At 40.3% G+C, this 20,575-nt stretch overlaps 2 protein-coding genes across 2 annotated transcripts; both read left to right on the plus strand.

Moving 5' to 3' along the window:
• The first annotated feature begins 3,127 nt into the window (after positions 1-3,127).
• dmc1 (DNA meiotic recombinase 1) lies at positions 3,128-9,313 on the plus strand. The gene is made up of 14 exons (XM_058405724.1): positions 3,128-3,248; positions 3,483-3,540; positions 3,669-3,713; positions 3,796-3,942; positions 4,059-4,141; positions 5,645-5,697; positions 5,782-5,823; positions 5,910-5,982; positions 6,710-6,801; positions 6,892-6,965; positions 7,102-7,216; positions 8,135-8,195; positions 8,391-8,507; positions 9,117-9,313. Exons 2-14 carry the CDS (start codon positions 3,484-3,486, stop codon positions 9,184-9,186), a joined length of 1,029 nt encoding a protein of 342 aa, XP_058261707.1. The 5' UTR covers positions 3,128-3,248; position 3,483; the 3' UTR covers positions 9,187-9,313.
• A 1,588-nt stretch (positions 9,314-10,901) lies between these two features.
• On the plus strand, positions 10,902-20,035 carry gspt1 (G1 to S phase transition 1). The gene is made up of 14 exons (XM_058406779.1): positions 10,902-11,287; positions 12,880-12,921; positions 15,160-15,399; positions 15,505-15,538; positions 15,622-15,699; positions 15,813-15,993; positions 16,309-16,463; positions 16,588-16,728; positions 17,010-17,103; positions 17,965-18,045; positions 18,136-18,309; positions 18,407-18,496; positions 18,587-18,755; positions 18,939-20,035. The coding sequence occupies exons 1-14, from the start codon at positions 11,125-11,127 to the stop codon at positions 18,989-18,991; spliced, it is 1,695 nt and encodes a 564-aa protein (XP_058262762.1). The 5' UTR covers positions 10,902-11,124; the 3' UTR covers positions 18,992-20,035.
• Positions 20,036-20,575: the final 540 nt, after the last annotated feature.

A 20,575-nucleotide genomic window follows, 5' to 3' on the forward strand; every position in this document is an offset into this window, starting at 1 on the left:
GTCTAAAGAATGTTAGCAAGAACTTTTGAGATCCACATTGGGTGGGATATTAGTAGGGTTTCTGTGTGAAGATGATTGTACATTATAAAGCATTGTTCCCGTTGTGGAAAATGAGTCATGCTTCATCCTATTTGACAAGCAGATTCATTTGTTTCAGTACATCATTATGGAACTTGCCCCTTTTGTTCCGTTGTTCAGAAGCACACACGCGTCATGCCAGTCAGAGTCAGCTGGCAGATGTGACGTGTGTGTCTCAGCCAGGGTTTACATCACTTTGACACCATGACAGAGTAAAACGCTCTTAAAAGCATCTCTCAGATGATGAGTGCAGATAGTGTGTCATCTAAAATGTTTAAGGCGCGAGTTACCATTTGGGTCACCGAATGCCTTCTGCTCTAAACTCTCGTCTCCTCAAGGCTAGCCTGTCTTCAAATGACAGCTTTAGTCAGTTAGTACCTGACTGCTGTACTTTGGGAAGGACATTTCAACATTGGAATCCCCTGTCACCATGGAAAAGGTTAAGACATTTATTTTGCGCTTGAACACTGTCTCAGCTGCTCTCAGGCTTTCTGGAATAAAGCCACTTGTTCAAGGAGGCCTCCAGTTTTTGCAAGGAACTCAATCATTGAGAGTCAACTACCTCCAGTGAAACCCCATCCAGAAATCCAACATGATTGTCGTGAGCTTGACACTTGACACCCAAGGCTGATGGTCTCCAGTCCTCTTTGACTGAGAAATGTTACAAAGCAATGGCCATTTAGTATCCTAAACACCTTGTCATTGCTGATGGCCTATCAGACAGAACTGGAGGAAGAAATTACAGTTGCATTCTGTTCACTACTGTGAGATGAAGTGTGCATAGTCACAGACCTCTTCCTGCACATTCATAGATGTGCTCAAGCATCCAGTCTTTGGAGAGAGCATGGTAGCTCAACATGTCGAGCTTTTCCCATAGGTACAAGTTGCAGTTACTGGAATGTGTCTTTGGACCCAAAAGGCCTTTTTAGACCTGCAGTGACCACAATGTGAAAGTGGTGTGCGCTCCGACTGTGCCTCCTCAGAATGCAAAGGGCCCCTTCCAGACACACTAGCAGACATTCAGAGTCTCATAAGCATAAACAAGTACCCCCTTTCAATAAAAAAAATGTTTAAAGGAGTGCATTCATGCTTCAGGCCAAGGGCACATTCAAATATGTTCCTACATATGCACATGCGCTACCAAATATTACCACTAGATGGCACTTAAGCCCCATTAACGGTGGTGCACATTATAAGCCTAGACAATTGGCTGTTCGCAAGTCATTCATGTCAGGGTTGTGCTAAGCTTCAGAATTAATTGGGAAAAGAGCCTACTGGACCAAACACAGACTGTGTTATTCTTAGAGTTGACCCTGAATGCAGTGACATTCAGAGCTTGCCTATTGGCAGAATGCAGGTTATTCAGTCAGGCCTGTCTCTTTTCTGCAGAGAGGAAATAGTGAGACACCAAACTTTAAGGTCTGCTTTACTAAGGCTGGATATGTCAGTAAGCAACCCTGACTGGTCGTAACGCAATAGTGTTTCTGATAGACAGCATGAAGATAAACTATATTGCCAAAAGTTTTGGGACACCCCTCCAAATCATTGAATTCAGGTGTTGTTTTTCAGGGATTGGACTCGGCCCCTTAGTTCCAGTGAAAGGAACTCTTAATGCTTCAGCATACCAAGACATTGTGGACAATGTCATGCTCCCAACTTTGTGGGAACAGTTTGGGGATGACCCCTTCCTGTTCCAACATGACTGCACACCAGTGTACAAAGCAAGGTCTATAAAGACATGGATGAGTGAGTTTGTGGAGGAACCTAATAGAACACCTTTGGGATGAATTAGAGCAGAGACCGTGAGCCAGGCCAAAACTGGAACGTTTGCCTTTACATGCACATGAATTTAATATGGAATTTGCCCGTCCTTTGCAGCGATAACAGCTTCAACTCTTCAGAGAAGGCTTTCCACAAGTTGTAGGAGTGTGTTTATGGGAATTTTTGACCATTCCTCTAGAAGTGAATTTGTGAGGACAGGCACTGATGTTGGACGAGAAGGTCTGGTTCACAGTCTCTACTGGAATTCATCCCAAAGGTGTTCTGTTGGGTTGAGGTGCAGGACAGTCAAGTTCCTCCACACCAAACTCTCTCATCCAAGTCTCTGTGGATCTTGCTTTGTGCACTGGTGTGCAGTCATGTTGGAACAGGAAGGGGTCATCCACAAAGTGTTCCCACAAAGTTGGGAGCATGAAATTGTCCAAATTGTCTTGGTATGAAGCTGAAGCATTAAGAGTTCCTTTCACTGAAACTAAGGAGCCAAGCACAACCCCTGAAAAACAACACCTGAATTCAATGATTTGTAGGGTGCCCCAAAATTTTTGGCAATATAGTGTATATGTCCCATAGATAGATACCACACTTGTGGTTTCAGACAACCATGTTACTCTCATAACTAAAAGTTTATATTCATGTGTAGCATACACCAAGAGACTGGACCCTACACTCCGGGGGACACTGTTCATCATATTTTGCTATTGTGTTTATAATTTTGCTCATCTTATTAAGGTAAGGATCACTTACTTAAATAAATTTAAAAAAAAAAAGATCACCTGATCACCTTTATCAAATGATGCAATGTTTTTGTCCTGCCAACCACAGGGTATGAGGGATCACTCCATGGATTAATGAGTGATCTAATCCTACTCTATAACCAATGATATTAAACCCCACCACCATGAGGGAGAGGCTCTGGATCTATTGCAACCATTATCTGGGCATTACGGAAGATGAATGAATGAATGGATGAATGAATGAATGAATGAATGAATGGATGAATGAATGGATGAATTAACTGAGACATGAACTTTATAGAAAAATTGTGCAGAACATACATGGGGTGGTTGAGAAGGTGCTTATGACGGGTAATATAATCTCCTGCAGCATGGTTGTTGAAGGTTTGAGTATATAATTTTAGACTATTTTGCTGTGTATCATGAAATGTTTATTTGTCCTAATAAACCTTTGTATGATTTAAAGTTTATTCATGTATTTATATTTACCTCATTTCGTAAGCAAGTCATGAGTCATGTGTGTGATCGCGCGTGCTCGTGTGTGCTCGCGCGTGCGCGCGCGCTTTGTATTTCTGAGGCGATTGACTTCTTTCGTGTCAGAGATTAAAATCTTCAGTAACTATATTTAATTATCCTGACAACCTGTGTGTTTTACAGGTAATGTAGTGTTTTTTCATAAACGTTTTTCATAAAAGGTGATTTTTTATCATTACAGAAATAAAAGTTAAAAACAGAAAAATTAGCTGCCTGACAAACTAGCGGAACTTAGTAGCCTCTAGCTAGTGTGGTCAGACAGTGTTATCTACCTAGATGTGTATTTTACAGACGACTGATCTCTTTTATTTAAGTAAAAAGTCAATCATCATGAGATTTTGTGGTGGTCTTTCACAGTATGAAATCAGCAGAGGACCAGGTTGTGGAGGATGAGGCAGGGTATCATGATGATGAGGTGAGCTTATGATTATGATGAGCTCTACCATCTCCTCAGATCCATCAGGATTAGTCACTTCACCTGGATGACATATAAAATAGTTTAACATGGAGAGTGGAGATTTTATTATTTCTGTTAACTTTCAGGAATCCTTCTTCCAAGACATTGACCTCCTACAGAAACATGGCATTGTAAGTAAACTGCTATCTAATGTCATCATAAGATCAGTTCACATTATGACAGCTTAGTGTATTCTTTGTGTACTCTTCATAGAACATGGCAGATATCAAAAAGCTGAAGTCAGTGGGAATTTGTACGATAAAAGGGATCCAGATGAACACACGCCGTGCCCTGTGTAACGTTAAGGGCTTATCTGAAGCCAAAGTGGAGAAGATCAAGGAAGCTGCTGGGAAGTTGCTGGTGATGTTCATCTTCTGGAAACGTTATACAGAATTTCATCAGGGACTGAAGTGTAGAATATTTCCTAGTCCTCTCTGGTTGTTAAAATGATGGTCGGTTCTTTTTGTTTGCTGCAGATGAACGGATTTCAGACAGCTTCAGAATACAGAATGAAACGAAAACAAGTGTTTCACATCACAACAGGCAGTTTGGAGTTTGAGTAAGAATGATATTATAGATAGCTTAGCAGTATATCACTAGCATAATTAATAGGGGTGTAACAATACATTATGACACAATGCGACATGATGCAAATATGTGATGATGTACCTAATGCAAATGTGTGATATCAGCATTCCTTTGTGTATGCATGAGATGCAGATGCACTGTGTGAACACCAGAGGCCCCAATCTGCAATTTCCTTTAGATCAAGATGGAAATCATCTTCACTTGTGAACTGACCTACAACTCAATAGCTCTGGATTGACTGACATGAGTTATACATTATATACTCCAATCAGCCATAACATTATGAGCACTGAGAAGTGAAGTGAATAAGACTGATTATCTCCTCATTATGGCACCTGTTAGTGGGTGGGATATATTAGGCAGCAAGTGAACGTTTTGTCCTCAAAAGTTGATGTGTTAGAAGCAGGAAAAATGGACAAGTGTAAGGATTTGACAAGGGCCAAATTGTGATGGATAGACGACTGGATCAGAGCATCTCCAAAACTGCAGCTCTTGTGTGGTGTTCCCGGTCTGCAGTGGTCAGTATCTGTCAAAAGTGGTCCAAAAAAGGAACAGTGGTGAACTGGCGACAGGGTCATGGGTGGTCAAGGCTCACTGGTGGACATGAGGAGCGAATTGCTGAAAAAGTTAATGCTGGTTCTGATAGAAAGGTGTCAGAATACACAGTGCATGGTGTCTGGGCTATTTTGGCACCAAAAAGGGGGACCAACACAGTATTAGGCAGGTGGTCATAATGTTATGCCTGATTGGTGTACATGCTTGCATTATAGTGCTTAAAATGATTGCTTCTGACCATTGCCAAAAGTTTTGGGATGTCTGCCTTTACATACACATGAATTTAATATGGAGTTGGCCCATCCTTTGCAGCGATAACAGCTTTAACTCTTCAGGGAAGGCTTTCCACAAGGTTTAGGAGTGTGTTTATGGGAATTTTTGGCCATTTCTCTAGAAGCGCATTTGTGAGGTCAGACACTGATGTTGGATGAGAAGGCCTGGCTCTCAGTCTCCGCTCTAATTCATCCCAAAGGTGTTCTATCAGGTTGAGGTCAAGTTCCTCCACACCAAACTCACTCATCCATGTCTTTCTGGACCTTGCTTTGTGCACTGGTGTGCAGTCATGTTAGAACAGGAAGGGGTCATCCCCAAACTGTTCCCACAAAGTTGGGAGCATGAAATTGTCCAATATGCTTGGTATGCTGAAGCATTAAGAGTTCCTTTAACTGTAGCTAAGGGGTCAGGCCCAAGCCTTGAAAAACAACACCTGAATTCAGTGATATGAAGAGGTGTCCCAAAACTTTCAGCAATATAGTGTATGTCAGTGCAGTCCTTCATGTAAGCACTATATTATAATTGGTACTAATACTAGTGGTATCAGAGGTGAAACCTATTTCAACTAGAAAATTGTGGTGTTTTGTCCATTTCTGTTGCATTTTAAAGTCCAGTTCTTTGTTTGTTTGTTTTTAAATCTCTTTAGTAAACTTCTTGGAGGTGGAGTAGAGAGTATGTCGATCACTGAAGCTTTTGGAGGTAGGCTGCCATTATAATCTATTGTCCCCTCTCATTTTGGCCCTTCTTGTCTAATTTGTTTTTTAATTTATACCTTTCGTGTAGAGTTCAGAACAGGAAAGACTCAACTCTCTCACACGCTGTGTGGTAGGTAACAAAATATCCTTCTTATCCTAGATTAAATTGCTGTTCATATAAAAATGAACGCTTAGTCTCAGTTAATCTCTTTACAGTTACAGCCCAGTTGCCTGGTGAGAATGGATATACTGGAGGGAAGGTCATCTTCATTGATTCCGAAAATACATTGTATCCTTCATGAATTGGCTTTCTTCTGCGTATTAAGGTTGGGAATCGTTAGAAACCTCACAGTTTGGTTAATCATCAATTAAGTTTTTAATTTCTACAGGCTATATCTTGTCGCCCCCCCCCATTATGACCACAGCTTTTAAAACATATTATCATTTTATCCATCATGAACAACATTAGACATTTTGCAATTAGAAGTAAGCCTATGTACAGGTACGTTAAGAGAGAATGATTAAGAATCAAGAATCATGGCAGCACTGTTGCCTCACACCAAGAAGGTCCTGGGTTCGAATCCTGGGTTCGAACAGGCTGGGGCCTTTCTGTGTGGAGTTTGCATGTTCTCCCTGTGCTTGCGTGGGGGTACTCCAGGTACTCCGGTTTCCTCCCACAGTCCAAAAACATGTACGTTAAGTTGATTGGTAATTCTAAATTGCCCATAGGAGTGAGTGTGAGTGTGTGAGGTTGTCTGTCTACATATGTGGCCTTGTGATGGACTGGTGACCTGTCCAGGGTGTACCCCTGCCTTTTGTCCAATGTGTGCTGGGATATGCTCCAGCAGATCCCCGTGACCCTAATTAGGAATAAAGCAGGTATAGAAAATGTATGGATGGATTATTAAGAATCAGTTATTTTCCTGCCTCCAGAGTCAGTTATTTTCTGGCTTCCTGACTGTCAGTGCTGTACTCTATTGCTACTAGTCTTTTTGTTCTTTACCTGTAATTCTCAGTCGCCCAGACAGGCTGAAGGACATTGCAGACAGGTTCAATGTGGATCATGAAGCAGTCCTTGATAATGTGCTGTATGCCCGTGCTTATACCAGTAAGACATAAATATTATCGAGCTTAGCTTCACTTTTATGTTTGATTTGGTAGATATTATGTTTGTCGTTTTTGGTTCTTGCCATTTTAGGTGAACACCAGATGGAACTGTTAGACTTTGTGGCAGCCAAATTTCATGAGGAGGGAGGCATCTTCAAGCTCTTGGCAAGTAACAAGGAAGAGAAAGTAAAAAAGAAAACATGCTTTGATAGTATTTGTTCAGTTTCGTACTGCTTTAGTATGGCTAGTTCTGGTTGAAATGGCATTCTACTCTTTTTATCTTGACCTTTGTTTTGTTTAGATCATAGATTCCATCATGGCTCTGTTCCGAGTGGATTTCTCAGGTCGAGGTGAGCTTGCAGAGAGACAGCAGAAGCTGGCGCAGATGCTTTCCAGGCTGCAAAAGATCTCAGAAGGTCAGTTTTGCTTCATGAAATGTCCATTACATTCACATTCCTTTGCTACATAACACACTATGTTCATCTGAGATGGTTAAAATGTCCCAAACTTTCTTCCTTTTCTTTATTGGATTGGGCTTTAAAATAAAGTGTCTGTATTATGTTTAAGCTAAAGCAATGGTGTCCACCCTTATCCAGAAAGAGCCGGTGTGGGAGCAAGTTCTCATTCCAACCATGCAGAAGCCAGACCTCATAGTATTTTAAAAGCCAAGGTCAGCTGCTTAAACGTGTGGAATCAGGCATGGCTCCTGCTTGGTAGAAAAACCTGCACCCACACTGGGCCTTTACAGATACGACTGAGCTAAAAAAACCCTGAGCTAAAGGGTTTTTGTGTATTTTTGGGTTAGCAAAAAAGAAAAAGTCAAAATGCCTTGATTTTTATAAATAAAATATTTTTAAAAGATGTCAATAAAAGAAGATCATTTCATGCTTGGCATAAGTTAGAAAACAGTGTAGGAATATGTTTAATAATTATATATTTGATTATTGTAGTGTTATGATAAGAAACACTAGATGTATTAGATAGATAGATAGATAGATAGATAGATAGATAGATAGAAACAACTTTATTGCACACAAAAATGTGTGCATTATGTACATCATATGTACAACAGTAACAGAAATAATATACAGTGTATATACAGATTATATATATAAATGGATAGACAGATAGATCAACTAGGTGTTATCTATGAAGTGGACAATATGTACATTATAATTATATTACATAGAGAAAATATTATAAATATTTTATAGCAGAATGTACAGAGTGGAGCAGAACTGCATGGTGGTGAAGTGAGACATGAGTGAAATCCATTAACTGATGGAAAATCAAAACTCATCTCTGATCAAAATATTCTTGTTTTATTATGACAGAGTACAACGTTGCAGTGTTTGTCACTAATCAGATGACAGCAGACCCAGGAGCCGGGATGACGTAAGTATTAAAGTTTTTTTTCAAATGTTGGTTATGCTGAAGATCACTGCAGTGACATGTCACTTCTCTAGATCCCATCAGTGTCAGCATGACCATAATACTGTATATAGATTAAATGTAACTAGAATCATTTATAGCTAATGAATTGAGATGTTGAGTGTAGATGCAGCAGCTGATTTCTAACCTCTCTTAAAGATTTCAAGCAGATCCCAAAAAGCCCATTGGAGGTCACATACTGGCACATGCTTCTACAACACGCATAAGTCTGAGGAAAGGACGCAGTGAAATGAGAATTGCCAAAATCTTTGATAGGTAATTCACTTTTGAGAAGGGCTGGTTAAATTTATATATACACTAAAAGCTATAACCGATCAGGCAAAACATTATGAGCACTGACAGGTGAAGTGAATAAGACTGATGATCTCCTCATCATGGCGCCTGTTAGTGGGTGGGATATATAAGGCAGCAAGTGAACATTTTGTCCTCAAAGTTGATGTGTTAGAAGCAGGAAAAATGGGCAAGCGTAAGGATTTGAGCGAGTTTGACAAGGGCCAAATTGTGATGGCTAGACGACTGGATCAGAGCATCTCCAAAACTGCAGCTCTTCTGGAGTGTTCCCGGTCTGCAGTGGTCAGTATCTATCAAAGGTGGTCCAAGGAAGGAACAGTGGTGAACCGGCGACAGGACAGACTGTTGCTCAAATTGCTGAAGAAGTTAATGCTGGTTCTGATATAAAGGTGTCAGAATACACAGTGCCTGATGGGTCAGGGCTGTTTTGGCAGAAAAAGGGGGACCAACACAATATTAGGCAGGTGGTCATAACGTTATGCCTGGTCAGTGTAACTCATTAACTTGTGTGAGCTGATTGTTGATGTTGAATGCAAACTGAAGATAAAAAAGAAATTGTGTCCTTCTCTCAAGCCCTGACATGCCAGAAAATGAAGCTACCTTTGCCATTACTGCTGGCGGAGTGGCAGATGCGAAAGAGTAAAGCAAGAGTTTCTGAGGTGAAAAGAAATCTCATGGTTTTGTTAGTGGACACAATATGCATTAAGATCTAAATACAACTGTTTGTTTGTTTGTATATTTGTATATTTATTTGCTCTCTATTTACTTAACTGGGTTGTTTTCTTCAAATAAAATGTACCTGAATTACCTGAAAATATTTTCCTGCTGTTTACTTCTTACCATTATTTCCTTGACAGAGGAACATACCTGCATTGTTACACCTAATCTTTATCTATCTCGATCTGCATTTACAACAGAATAGAAGAACAAGTTTTACTTTACTAAGTAAACCATTTTGGCTGATAAAATGACGCATTTATTACAGAATGTTCTTCAGTTGAAGATGCTCACATGAAACAAGTGGAATATACAATACACTGTGACTAAACACATTACTTTTATCGCTAGCTTTTCTATGTGGAAGTATCACTAAAGCTTCTGATCTCATTAGCTCCGTGCCATCTTTTATCAGCAGGGGACTATTCATTCATGTGTCATCATTTAAAACAAATCCGATTGTAATACATGAATCAAAGAAAAATGGGTAAACACGATGAGCTTCAATACATCCAGAGCATGGTAGTTTGTTCAGGTGTAAACTAATGAGCCTAAAGTACCTCTCCTTCATTCTCTGGAGAAGCAAGCCTGATCAGAGAAGTAATAATAAAAGCCCTGCTGAAGCTTTTTCTCCAGCAGATAACCAAAAACTTTGAATGCGATACTGATGTTATTTATGCCAAGAGAAAAGGGGATGCACAGATGAAATACAAAAAAGGACTAGAAAACAGAGGAAAGAGCTTGTAGGGCTAGAGAAGGTTAGAAAATCCAGGTACACTATATTGCCAGAAGTTTTGGGACACCCCCCAAATCATTGAATTCAGGTGTTGTTTTTCAGGGGTTGGGCCTCTTAGTTCTAGTGAAAGGAACTCTTAATGCTTCAGCATACCAAGACATTTTGGACAATTTCTTGATCAAAAATTTGTAGGGAACAGTTTGGGGATGACCCTTTCCTGTTCCAACATGACTACACAGCAGTGCACAAAGCAAGGTCCATAAAGACATGGATGAGTGAGTTTGGTGTGGAGGAACCTGACTGTCCTGCACACAGTCCTGACCTCAACCCATAGAACACCTGAATGCAATGATTTGGAGGGGTATCCCAAAACATTTGGCAATAGTGTGATCTATTTAAAAATAATGAATCTCGAAAAGCACATATTACAAATGTTTAGAGCTTAATTTAGATACAACTTTAACTGAAGTGTAAACAACAAAGTGCTCACCAAGAGCATTGACTGCCACAGCGACTATCTTAGACTGAAGAAGTGAGTTTGTCAACTCACTTTACATTAAAATAAATTAAAAAAAAAAAAAAACAGTCCAGAACAGGGGTCAATTCTTCCCTTAAAAAATGATCTATGAAAAGAAACGCTTTCAGATTTGGAGATGAATTTATAACAGTTACACTAAAGTATTCATGTAAGCTTTCTGCAACAATTATACTGCACCATCAGATCTTGTGTTTAGAGTTTAAAAAATGTATTTATTTGTAAGATTTTACAGGTTTACTGTGTTAAATACAGAGTGACCAGGTCCTCTGTAATGACAGTAAATAGTTCATTAAATGTCAGAGCTATTGGTTTGGTGGTCTTTATTAGAGGTGCTGCTCCATTGTATCTGGCTTCACACAGTGAACGGTGAAGCGCTCGTGCAGGAAGCAGGCGCAGTGAGCTAACTGTGTCCGCACTGTGGGAGCGGAAGAGCAGCAGGCTCATGCTGTAAATCCGCTCACTCTTCTGCACACACACACACACACACACACACACGGTTATTTGGAGCAGTTAAAGGAAAGGTGAAGGTGTCCGGGTGTAACTGTGTGTTCGAGCTTTCTGTGCGGCTGTGGCTGTAGTTCGAGCTCGCTATGGACCAGAGAGACTCGGCGCCTGAGAGCTGGGAGGAGGACGATGTGGAGGCCCAAGGCGACACCGAGCTCCAGTCTGCCTTCATCGGCCTCAATGTCAACGCTCCAGAGTTTGTCCCGTCCTTTGCACCCAGAGCGTCACCACACAGCACCGGGTCCCAGGGTAAACCCCCCACACCCACAACACTGCAGCCTCGCTCACAGCTAACAGCTTTATCGCTATAGGGAAGAGGTCTGTAGTGGGCTAGTTAGCTTTAGCTGCCACGCTGAACAGCTGTCAAGTGTTTCACAAACCGGGGGATTCACGAGACGGAAATAAATTGCGAAACTGAGCGAAGTCTGTCTTTATAATCATTATTCCCGAGTGTAATGAAAGTGTTAGCTTGTAACGTTTCCCTCGTTTATTTATTTAGTGTTGAGGGAAAATGGCTACTACTGGCTAGTGAGCTGGCTGGGAGACTACGTCAGCTCTGTGGATGCCAGAGAGAGAGAGAGAGAGAGAGAGAGAGAGTGTTTAAGAGGAATTGGGTTTGAGTGTTACATTTATACACAACTAGACACCTTAGAATTCCCTGATATAAGATATTAGGATTTCCTGATCTTCTGCAGAGCTTTGTGTTTAATTAATGTCAAGCAAGAGCAGCAGTGATGAGTAACATTGTCCATTATGTCCACTGCCAGATTTTGTTTCGTTATGTCTAACATTACACACAGACAGAGACAGAGAGAGAGAGAGAGAGAGAGAGAGAGTGTGCTCACTGGGGTGCCAGCAGGGATTCTTGGCCTCTGGTCAAATAAATTCCTATTCCCAAATGTATATTCTGTAGAGTCGTGTTTAAGCCCCCTGTTTACTCTCATTATTGTGACCCTGACACACAGATCTGATGTGATACCAGTCCAGGGTGTTAGGCCCAGGTACCTGTATTTACTGTAAGATCAGTGCATCTCTACTTCAAGTGCTTCTCTTTTCTTAGTTGTATTAGTCTTTTGACTGAACAGTAAATAATTGTGTTATTATTATTTGTGATTTTAGTGCTATGATTGTTTCAATCTGTCGGTATTAATATATCAGTATTTATTGTTATATTACTCTGTTTATTGTGTGTATGTAAATGAAATGATACTGTAAGAATCGGTCACATTGAACGGAATTTTACTGAATGTACACCGATCACGCATAACATTATGGCCACCTGCCTAATATTGTGTTGGTCCCCCGTTTTGCTGCCAAAACAGCCCTGACCTGTCGAGGCATGGACTCCAGTAGATCCCTGAAGGTGTGCTGTGGTATCTGGCGTCAAAATGTTAGCAGCAGATCCTTTAAGTCTTGTAAGTTGCGAGGTGGGTTCTTAAAGGATACTTTTGATAGATACTGACCACTGCAGACCGGGAACACCCCACAAGAGCTGCAGTTTTGGAGATGCTCTGATCCAGTCATCTAGCCATCACAATTTGGCCCTTGTCAAACTCCTTACGCTTGTCCATTCTTCCTGCTTCTAACACATCAACTTTGAGGACAAAATGTTCACTTGCTGCCTAATATATCCCACCCACTAACAGGTGCCATGATGAGGAGATCATCAGTGTTAATCACTTCACCTCTCAGTGCTCATAATGTTCTGGATGATCGGTGTATTTGCATATTATATACAGTATGAATGTTGCACATCATCTTCATTTAACAGCGTGCATCTTGTGCGCTGAAAACACCAGACACTACCATACAGTTTAATCTGTATAGTGTTCTCTCTTTAGGTCCAGACGCAGTTACAAACATGGAGGTTTCTGAGCCAGTAGGTGAGTATGCTTTAACTTTAGATATATTACAATTCAAAGTGAGCAAACCTCATGGCTAGTAATGTTTTCCAGATCAGCGAGTATACAAATTAGAGTACTTATATTTCTACCAATTATGGTGTTGTAGTACTGTCATTAGTGTTAGTTCAGCTATATAGAGACTAGCTTGTGCAGCTTGGCTCATGTAACAGTCTGTACATGCTCAGGTTTCATGTCTTCTCTCTGCTCAACTTCTGCACCTACAGCCAGGGACTGAAGCTTTCCCAGACAGCAGTGTCGTAACCAGAACTACATATTTATTACGAGTGAATATATTTACAGAAATGTGATCAGTGTGTAAAAAATTGTGAACGAATAACTCACGAGGTCACATATCCAAGATCAACACCTGTGTGCATGATTACTGACGTCCCCTTTATTGATCAGTGACTGAACTCTTTGCTAAGTGCTGTCTTGCAGTTTAATCATGAACACTGCTCTGTACAGTGAGTCCAGTGGACAGTTTATTTAGTGAGGTTTTGAATCCTGCAAATATATTATCTTAAAAAATTTATAGAGAGGAAAATTGGCCAGGAGAGAGGGAAGGCTGGTATTCTTTCTGTCCCCCATCAATCACAGCGACACAAGCCAATCATGAACATCTGTAAGCTCATATATACAGATGTGGATAGAGTGTCCTGTGCCTCCCATGTATGTTGCATGACAGCATGTGGTGCACTGGCTTCATGTGCCTCAGAGGACACGTGATCGCTTTTTGCCTTCGCAGGTTGTTAGCTGTCTTGTTATAAAGGAGAGCCGGCTGATGAGGAGGAAATGGATAAGACTAAACAAATTTAAAGCTGTCTGCTTACCGTTTGCCCTGGATTTCTCACTCATATTAAATATATTCAGTATAAAGCACTTACTCCTCAATCTGTCTTCATTATTCACTCATGACTGTCACCAGCATGCATCTGAGAACCCAAACATTATATACTTTTTATTTTAATTAAGCAGCTCTTAATGTAAAAAAGAGCAATAATAGTTTAACTTGCATTTCCATTGTTCTGTTCCATTACCCAACACCCACAGCCACACAGACCTGCTCTACAGGTTGAAGTGCAGGGATAGGTGTGTCTCTCAGTCCATAACTTGTCATGTATGTGTTTAATTATTCTGGTTCACTGCAGATGGACATAAAGCTCTGTGATAAGCTGTCTGCTCAAACAAGCAAGCATGCTGAATTTAGCCTGTAGTCGTAAAACATATTTCTAATCCAATTTTATGTCCTTCCTATTATTTTCCTGTTTGTGGATCTTTTTTTTATTCACTTGTATTTGGGTGTCGGTTTTTTCTAGAAGACTATATTTGTAAATTGATGGGAGACAAGTTAAAGCTACTATAATAAATCAGTAAGCAGAAATTATTTATTCATTAAATGTTTAGGATGCACAAGAATGTTGCTGTTGCAAAAGAGTAGAATAAGCTACAAAGTCTGTGTGCTTACATATACCACATGTCTATCACAGATAGGGAACTTTAAAAAAACAAAACACTATATTACAAAAGTTTTGGGACACCCCTCCAAATCATTGAATTCAGGGGTTGGGCTCAGCCCCTTAGTTCCAGTGAAAGGAACTCTTAATGCTTAAGCATACCAAGATATTTCATGCTCCCAACTTTGTGGGAACAGTTTGGGAATGACCCCTTCCTGTTCCAACATGACTGCACACCAGTGCACAAAGCAAGGTCCATAAGGACATGGATGAGTGAGTTTGGTGTGGAGGAACTTGACTGTCCTGCACAGAGTCCTGACCTCAACCTGATAGAACACCTTTGGAATGAATTAGAGTGGAGACTGAGAGACCTTCTCGTCCAACATCAGTGCCTGACCTCACAAATGCACTTCTAGAGGAATGGTCAAAAATTCCCATAAACACACTCCTAAGAATTTCATGAATTCATGTGCATGTCAAGGCAGACCTCCCAGTTTTGGAATGGCTCACAGTCTCCGCTCTATTTCATCCCAAAGGTGTTCTATTGGGTTAAGGTCAGGCCACTATGCAGGCCAGTCAAGTTCCTCCACACCAAACCTGCGCAGTCATGTTGGAACAGGAAGGGGTCATCCCCAAACTGTTCCCACAAAGTTGGGAGCATGAAATTGTGGAGGGGTGTCCCAAAACTTTTGGCAATGTAGTGTATATTAGATCATGTTAAAATTTGGTATCATGTCAGAGTTGGTGTCATTGTTGCATCTAGCTGCTGTGGAGAACGGAGAAACAGATACTGGCACAGCCGAGTCGTGGGAGGAGAAGGGTGAACCAGATGAGGTGGAGGCAGGAGGTGGAGCTATGGAGGAGAGTGGATCTGTTCGGGAAGAAGCCCAAGATGAGATGATGATGGAGGAGGATGAGGAAATGCCTGCCCCTAAACTGCCTCCTCCTCTCCCAGATGCCCCTAAGAAGGAGCATGTTAATGTGGTGTTTATTGGACACGTGGGTACGTCTGTCTACAGAAACTACTTAATTTTCCCAGTTGTATTATTATTGCCCCCCCCCTCCTTTTTTTCACCATTTTATCTTAATTTCCATTTTTATGTTTTAGATGCTGGCAAGTCAACAATTGGTGGACAAATCATGTGAGTCGTTACATTTTCTGTTTAAAACCTGTTAATATAATGAGGAAATCTGTGAGGTGTTAACACTAAGCTTTTTCTTTCAGGTATTTGACCGGTATGGTGGACAAAAGAACCTTGGAAAAATATGAAAGGGAAGCAAAAGAAAAGAACAGGGAGACATGGTAAATATGCCATAAGACATTTTTGTTAGATTATTGTATTTAACTGTAACATTCAGATATCTTGTTGCTCAATTATATCTTTGTAATATTATTTGAATACATTTTCTTTACAGGTATCTCTCATGGGCATTAGATACAAACCAGGAGGAGAGAGACAAGGGGAAAACAGTAGAAGTAGGAAGAGCATATTTCGAAACTGAGAAAAAGCACTTTACCATCCTGGATGCGCCGGGCCATAAAAGCTTTGTGCCCAACATGATCGGTGGAGCTTCACAGGCTGACTTGGCAGTGCTGGTTAGTTTCTTACTATCCTTGATATTTTACTGCTGACAGCTTGGTGCTGTACTTCTGCTACTGTGTGGGAGGTGAAATATCCAGGTTGTGGTGAAGAGACTGAATTTCTGCTAGTTTGCTAAATATGTGAGGTCTTCTTTCAGTAAAATGTCAGGAATTTTGTTCACTTTTGTTGCAGCAGATTATCGATTTCTGTCAGCTTCACAATCTCTATAAAGGTTATCACATATTTTCTGTTTGTTGTTTCCTCCCACCTTGTTTTTTTGAGTGGGATTTATTCTTTCTTCTTTTTTTTCTTCTTTGTGGTCTTCTCAGGTGATCTCTGCCAGAAAGGGCGAGTTTGAGACAGGCTTTGAAAAGGGCGGTCAGACTCGTGAGCACGCTATGTTGGCCAAAACGGCTGGAGTCAAACACCTGATAGTCCTCATCAACAAAATGGACGATCCCACAGTAAACTGGAGCTTGGATAGGTAAATAAAGCATGTTTTCACGTCAACAGTGAAATTGTGTCAAACCGAATATAAGAGTTCATTATTTGGCATATGGTCATTCAGTGGTATTTTGCTAAACCATATGTTCTGTATTATATGATAGATATGAGGAATGTAAAGAGAAGTTAGTGCCATTTTTGAAGAAGGTGGGCTTTAATCCAAAGAAAGACATCCATTTCATGCCCTGCTCTGGACTGACAGGAGCCAACTTAAAGGAGCCTTCTGACATGTGTCCCTGGTACACGTAAGTGAGGCCTATTACATTGTGCAACTTTTAATTAAGAGGATTTATACAAGACGCTGTCTATTCAGAAGAGTTGTTGGATCCAGTACTAGTGGTACCACTCCTGTCTGTTTCATGAGAACATGTTTTGCTTCCTCTGCTAAACTTTCTCTCCTCACAGCAGTGTTATCAGATGTAGTGTAGGCTCATGCAATCATTTGCATAGTAATGATAACAGTAACAGGCATAATGTTTTAGCAAATAAGTCCATTTCCACTCTATGAATTCTTTTTCTGTTTTAGGGGGTTACCATTTATTCCACATCTGGACAGCTTGCCAAACTTCAACCGATCAAGTGATGGTCCCATCAGATTGCCCATTGTAGATAAGTACAGGGTAAGGCTAAGTTTTATATTTAAATACTTATATGTAGTGTCATTTAACAGTATGAACATAGATTTGAGTTCATGTATAGGTGTTGAGACTGTCCTAAAATTATTAAATTGAATATAAAAAAATGATTTTGTGAATAATATTAGTTTATGCAGAGTGTATTTTCTCATGTTGAAAGGTCATTTGACCAAAAGGTTTCAGTGGAATTTCATTACACAACTGAAAGTAGAACATGTGATCAGCATGACCCAGCTACAAATAAAAGCAAATCTTGGGTGAGGTTGTGTCACAGATCTGTGACAGTAAGAGGAGTTTCTCTGGAGGTTATATTGATAAAGAGTGATAGACAGGTTTAGTGTAATACTACTTGAAAACAATCTTGATGAACCCAGTGAATTGTAATGGTATTAAATGGCTTGGTGGTAGCTCAAGTGGTTAAGGCTCTCGGTTGTTGACTGGAAGATCGGGGTTTAAGCCCCAGCACTGCCAAGCTGCCACCGTTGGGCCCTTAAGCAAGGCCCTCAACCCACCCTGCTATAGGGGCGCTGTGTCATGGCTGACCCTGTGCTCTAACCCCAACCCTCAAGGATAGGATATGTGAAGAAAGAATTTCACTTTGTATTAATGTATATGACAAATAAAGACAACTTAATTAAAAAAAATAAAAACTCACTTAATGGCTCACCATACATCCAAACACTCATATGTGAAAATATATTAATAATAATTATTATTAATAATATAATGTAAATATTTTTATATATAATTTATATATGAATATAAAAAATAATAATAAATATTATAATAATATGTTTTTGTGAAAATCACAAAGAATACCTTTTTTTCTTGTTATTTTCTGTGTAGGACATGGGCACTGTGGTTCTCGGCAAACTGGAATCAGGGACTATTAGCAAAGCACAACAGCTTATCATGATGCCAAATAGGGTAAGATTATAAGCAATAGAGACCTCTCAAATTCTGTCTTGAATCAAGGATGTCAGTGGCTGTGAAATGTGACTTGTGGTGATTTTCCAGCACACTGTGGAGGTACTGAGCCTACTGTCCGATGACGTGGAGACGGATGACGCAGGCCCTGGAGAGAACCTGAAGCTCCGTCTCAAAGGCATTGAAGAAGAGGAGATCCTGCCTGGCTTCATCTTATGCAATGCAGAGAATCTCTGCCACTCAGGGCGCACCTTTGACGCCCAGGTAGAGCGCTGATTGTAATCGCTAGTTGCGCAAGCAGCTCCCTATGGTTTTGTACTCATTCCTCGTTCTTAACAGATTTTTTTTGTTTGTTTTACAGATTGTCATTATTGAACACAAATCCATTATATGTCCAGGTTACAATGCAGTCCTTCACATCCATACCTGCATAGAGGAAGTGCAGATAACAGTAAGGAACCTGGTGGCTTTGTCCATGTTGCATGTGTTAAATGTTTTTTCTGTATTTATTAATGCCGTAACTGAATACTTCTGCTTGAAGGCCTTAATCTGTTTGGTGGACAAGAAGACGGGAGAAAAGAGTAAGACGCGTCCTCGCTTTGTCAAACAAGACCAAGTGTGCATTGCTCGTCTCAGAACGGCAGGAACCATCTGCTTAGAAACATTCAAAGACTTCCCGCAGATGGGCCGCTTCACTTTGAGGGACGAGGGTAAGAGCTCTTAACTTGGATCAATAAATCCTTTGCTTCTGTGGAGAGAAAGCCAAAAGTATTTAACTTGAAAAGAGTATGTCAATAAGATTTCATACTGCCGATGCTGTCTTTAACTAATTTTGGTGTTTCATTGCTGTTGAAGGTCTTGATCACCTGAACGTCTGTCATTTCTCTTTGCAGGTAAAACGATTGCTATCGGCAAGGTCCTGAAGTTGGTGCCAGAGAAAGACTGATTCCACACTGAAAGACTGATCTGCTGCACTGTGGATCAGGAGGAAGGATGCAGCGACCCACCGACCGGATTCCTCCAATCCGCTCCATTCTCTTGTTGTGGATAAAACTAAGAGAAACGTTTGAAAAAGGACAATATCAAAATGACAGTATGTTTTAAGAAGAACAATATTATAGAAAAGAAAAAAGAAAAAAAAACAAAGCTCAGTGTGACGGCTTTCTCATATTGAGAGCTCAGCTATGCCACTCATGTAGCCCAATTTTAAAGCCAGCCCATTTCCACAGGCCCATATAACAATGACGAAATGGATGCAATCTTCTTAGAGACTATTGGCTTTTTAACTGCCCTCTTGTTTGAAGGATTAAGCCATTCCTTTGTTAACTGTCCTTAAGCAGTCTGGAACTGACCACTTCTGAAAGTGCGATCTCAAATCTTCAGTAAGTCATGTGTAATCGGTTCAGAGGGTGATTTTATTTCTGAAGTCTGACCTCACCAGCACTGCACTGGGGTTCGTGTATGTAATCAGTCTGTACCTTTGCCTTCTTTTCAGTGTTTTCGATACAGTTTCAGACTGCTTGAGGACATAAGCACAGGAACAGCATGGAGCCTTCCAAAGTTACGTTAAAGCTTTGGTCATGATTTCTGATTTTCTCTTTGCATATCTGATATCTTTCTGGTCTTCTCCTAGATCGGATCTTTTTAGTTCATTCTTTTTTTTTGAAATCAGTACAGTTGCGATATGGACTATGCGCATGCATTGCAGTAAATGACTAGCAATTTTTGAATAAATGCACAATTATCGTCAAATATTATCGATCATTTGTAGCCTGCTGTAAACGAAACTAAACAGGATCAGGCTTATGCACACAATAACTAGTCATTGCTTATTCTAAAAAGAATTGTACACGGATAAAAATACAAAAAAAAATGAACTGGGATGTTACAGTTTCTCACACTACTCAGACATCTGATCCAGTTTTACGTACTTCTGTGGCAATGTCAGCATTAACTATCCAACAAATAAAATCATAAATTGATCATTTCATCTTTCTTATTGCCTTTTTATGCATGAATTCATGCTATATCATGCTAATCAGACATGTTCGTCTGTGAAATCGTTCAGCTTTGGGACCAGTCGCTGCTCAGAAGGCGTTTGCTTTAATAGAGTGTCTCGGGGACTCCTGCACTACCATGAGCACCATTCCTAACATTCTCTTAGTTGCTGTGTCAATTAAATTACTCCGACACTTCTGACATAGGATTTGTGATGTGGTTTATAATCATCCTTCGGCTGAACGTATAAATGCATGAATGAGCATGTGTACAGGTGTTCCTAATAAAATGGTTTGGGAACCCATTGCAAACTGGGCGTCATGTAAAGGAAAGTTTACTTAAAAAATCCCCTAATGTTAGAGACTCCAGAGAGAGAAAAATGATTTCAAGTTTACCAGAATATTCTAAAAAGCAATGGATTAATGCAAAGTTCCAGAAAGTTCAAATTGTATAAAAGTTATGAGAAGGTTCGAGGAATAGTCTCTGACCAATAATGTATGAGGAAGTTTGTATTTACGAAAAGAAAGCTTTC

The sequence above is a fragment of the Hemibagrus wyckioides genome, linkage group LG13 (assembly GCF_019097595.1).
Source record: "Hemibagrus wyckioides isolate EC202008001 linkage group LG13, SWU_Hwy_1.0, whole genome shotgun sequence".
Taxonomy (NCBI): domain Eukaryota; kingdom Metazoa; phylum Chordata; class Actinopteri; order Siluriformes; family Bagridae; genus Hemibagrus; species Hemibagrus wyckioides.

What these genes read in the sequence shown, in the direction of transcription:
- dmc1 (XM_058405724.1), top strand. Translation starts at nt 3,484, where the DNA reads ATGAAATCAGCAGAGGACCAGGTTGTGGAGGATGAGGCAGGGTATCAT. An exon ending in AAGCTGCTGGGAAGTTGCTG is followed by an intron (nt 3,943 to 4,058) that starts GTGATGTTCATC and finishes TGTTTGCTGCAG; the next exon opens with ATGAACGGATTTCAGACAGC. An exon ending in ATTGCCAAAATCTTTGATAG is followed by an intron (nt 8,508 to 9,116) that starts GTAATTCACTTT and finishes CCTTCTCTCAAG; the next exon opens with CCCTGACATGCCAGAAAATG.
- gspt1 (XM_058406779.1), top strand. Translation starts at nt 11,125, where the DNA reads ATGGACCAGAGAGACTCGGCGCCTGAGAGCTGGGAGGAGGACGATGTG. An exon ending in ACACAGCACCGGGTCCCAGG is followed by an intron (nt 11,288 to 12,879) that starts GTAAACCCCCCA and finishes TTCTCTCTTTAG; the next exon opens with GTCCAGACGCAGTTACAAAC. An exon ending in GGTGTTTATTGGACACGTGG is followed by an intron (nt 15,400 to 15,504) that starts GTACGTCTGTCT and finishes TTTATGTTTTAG; the next exon opens with ATGCTGGCAAGTCAACAATT.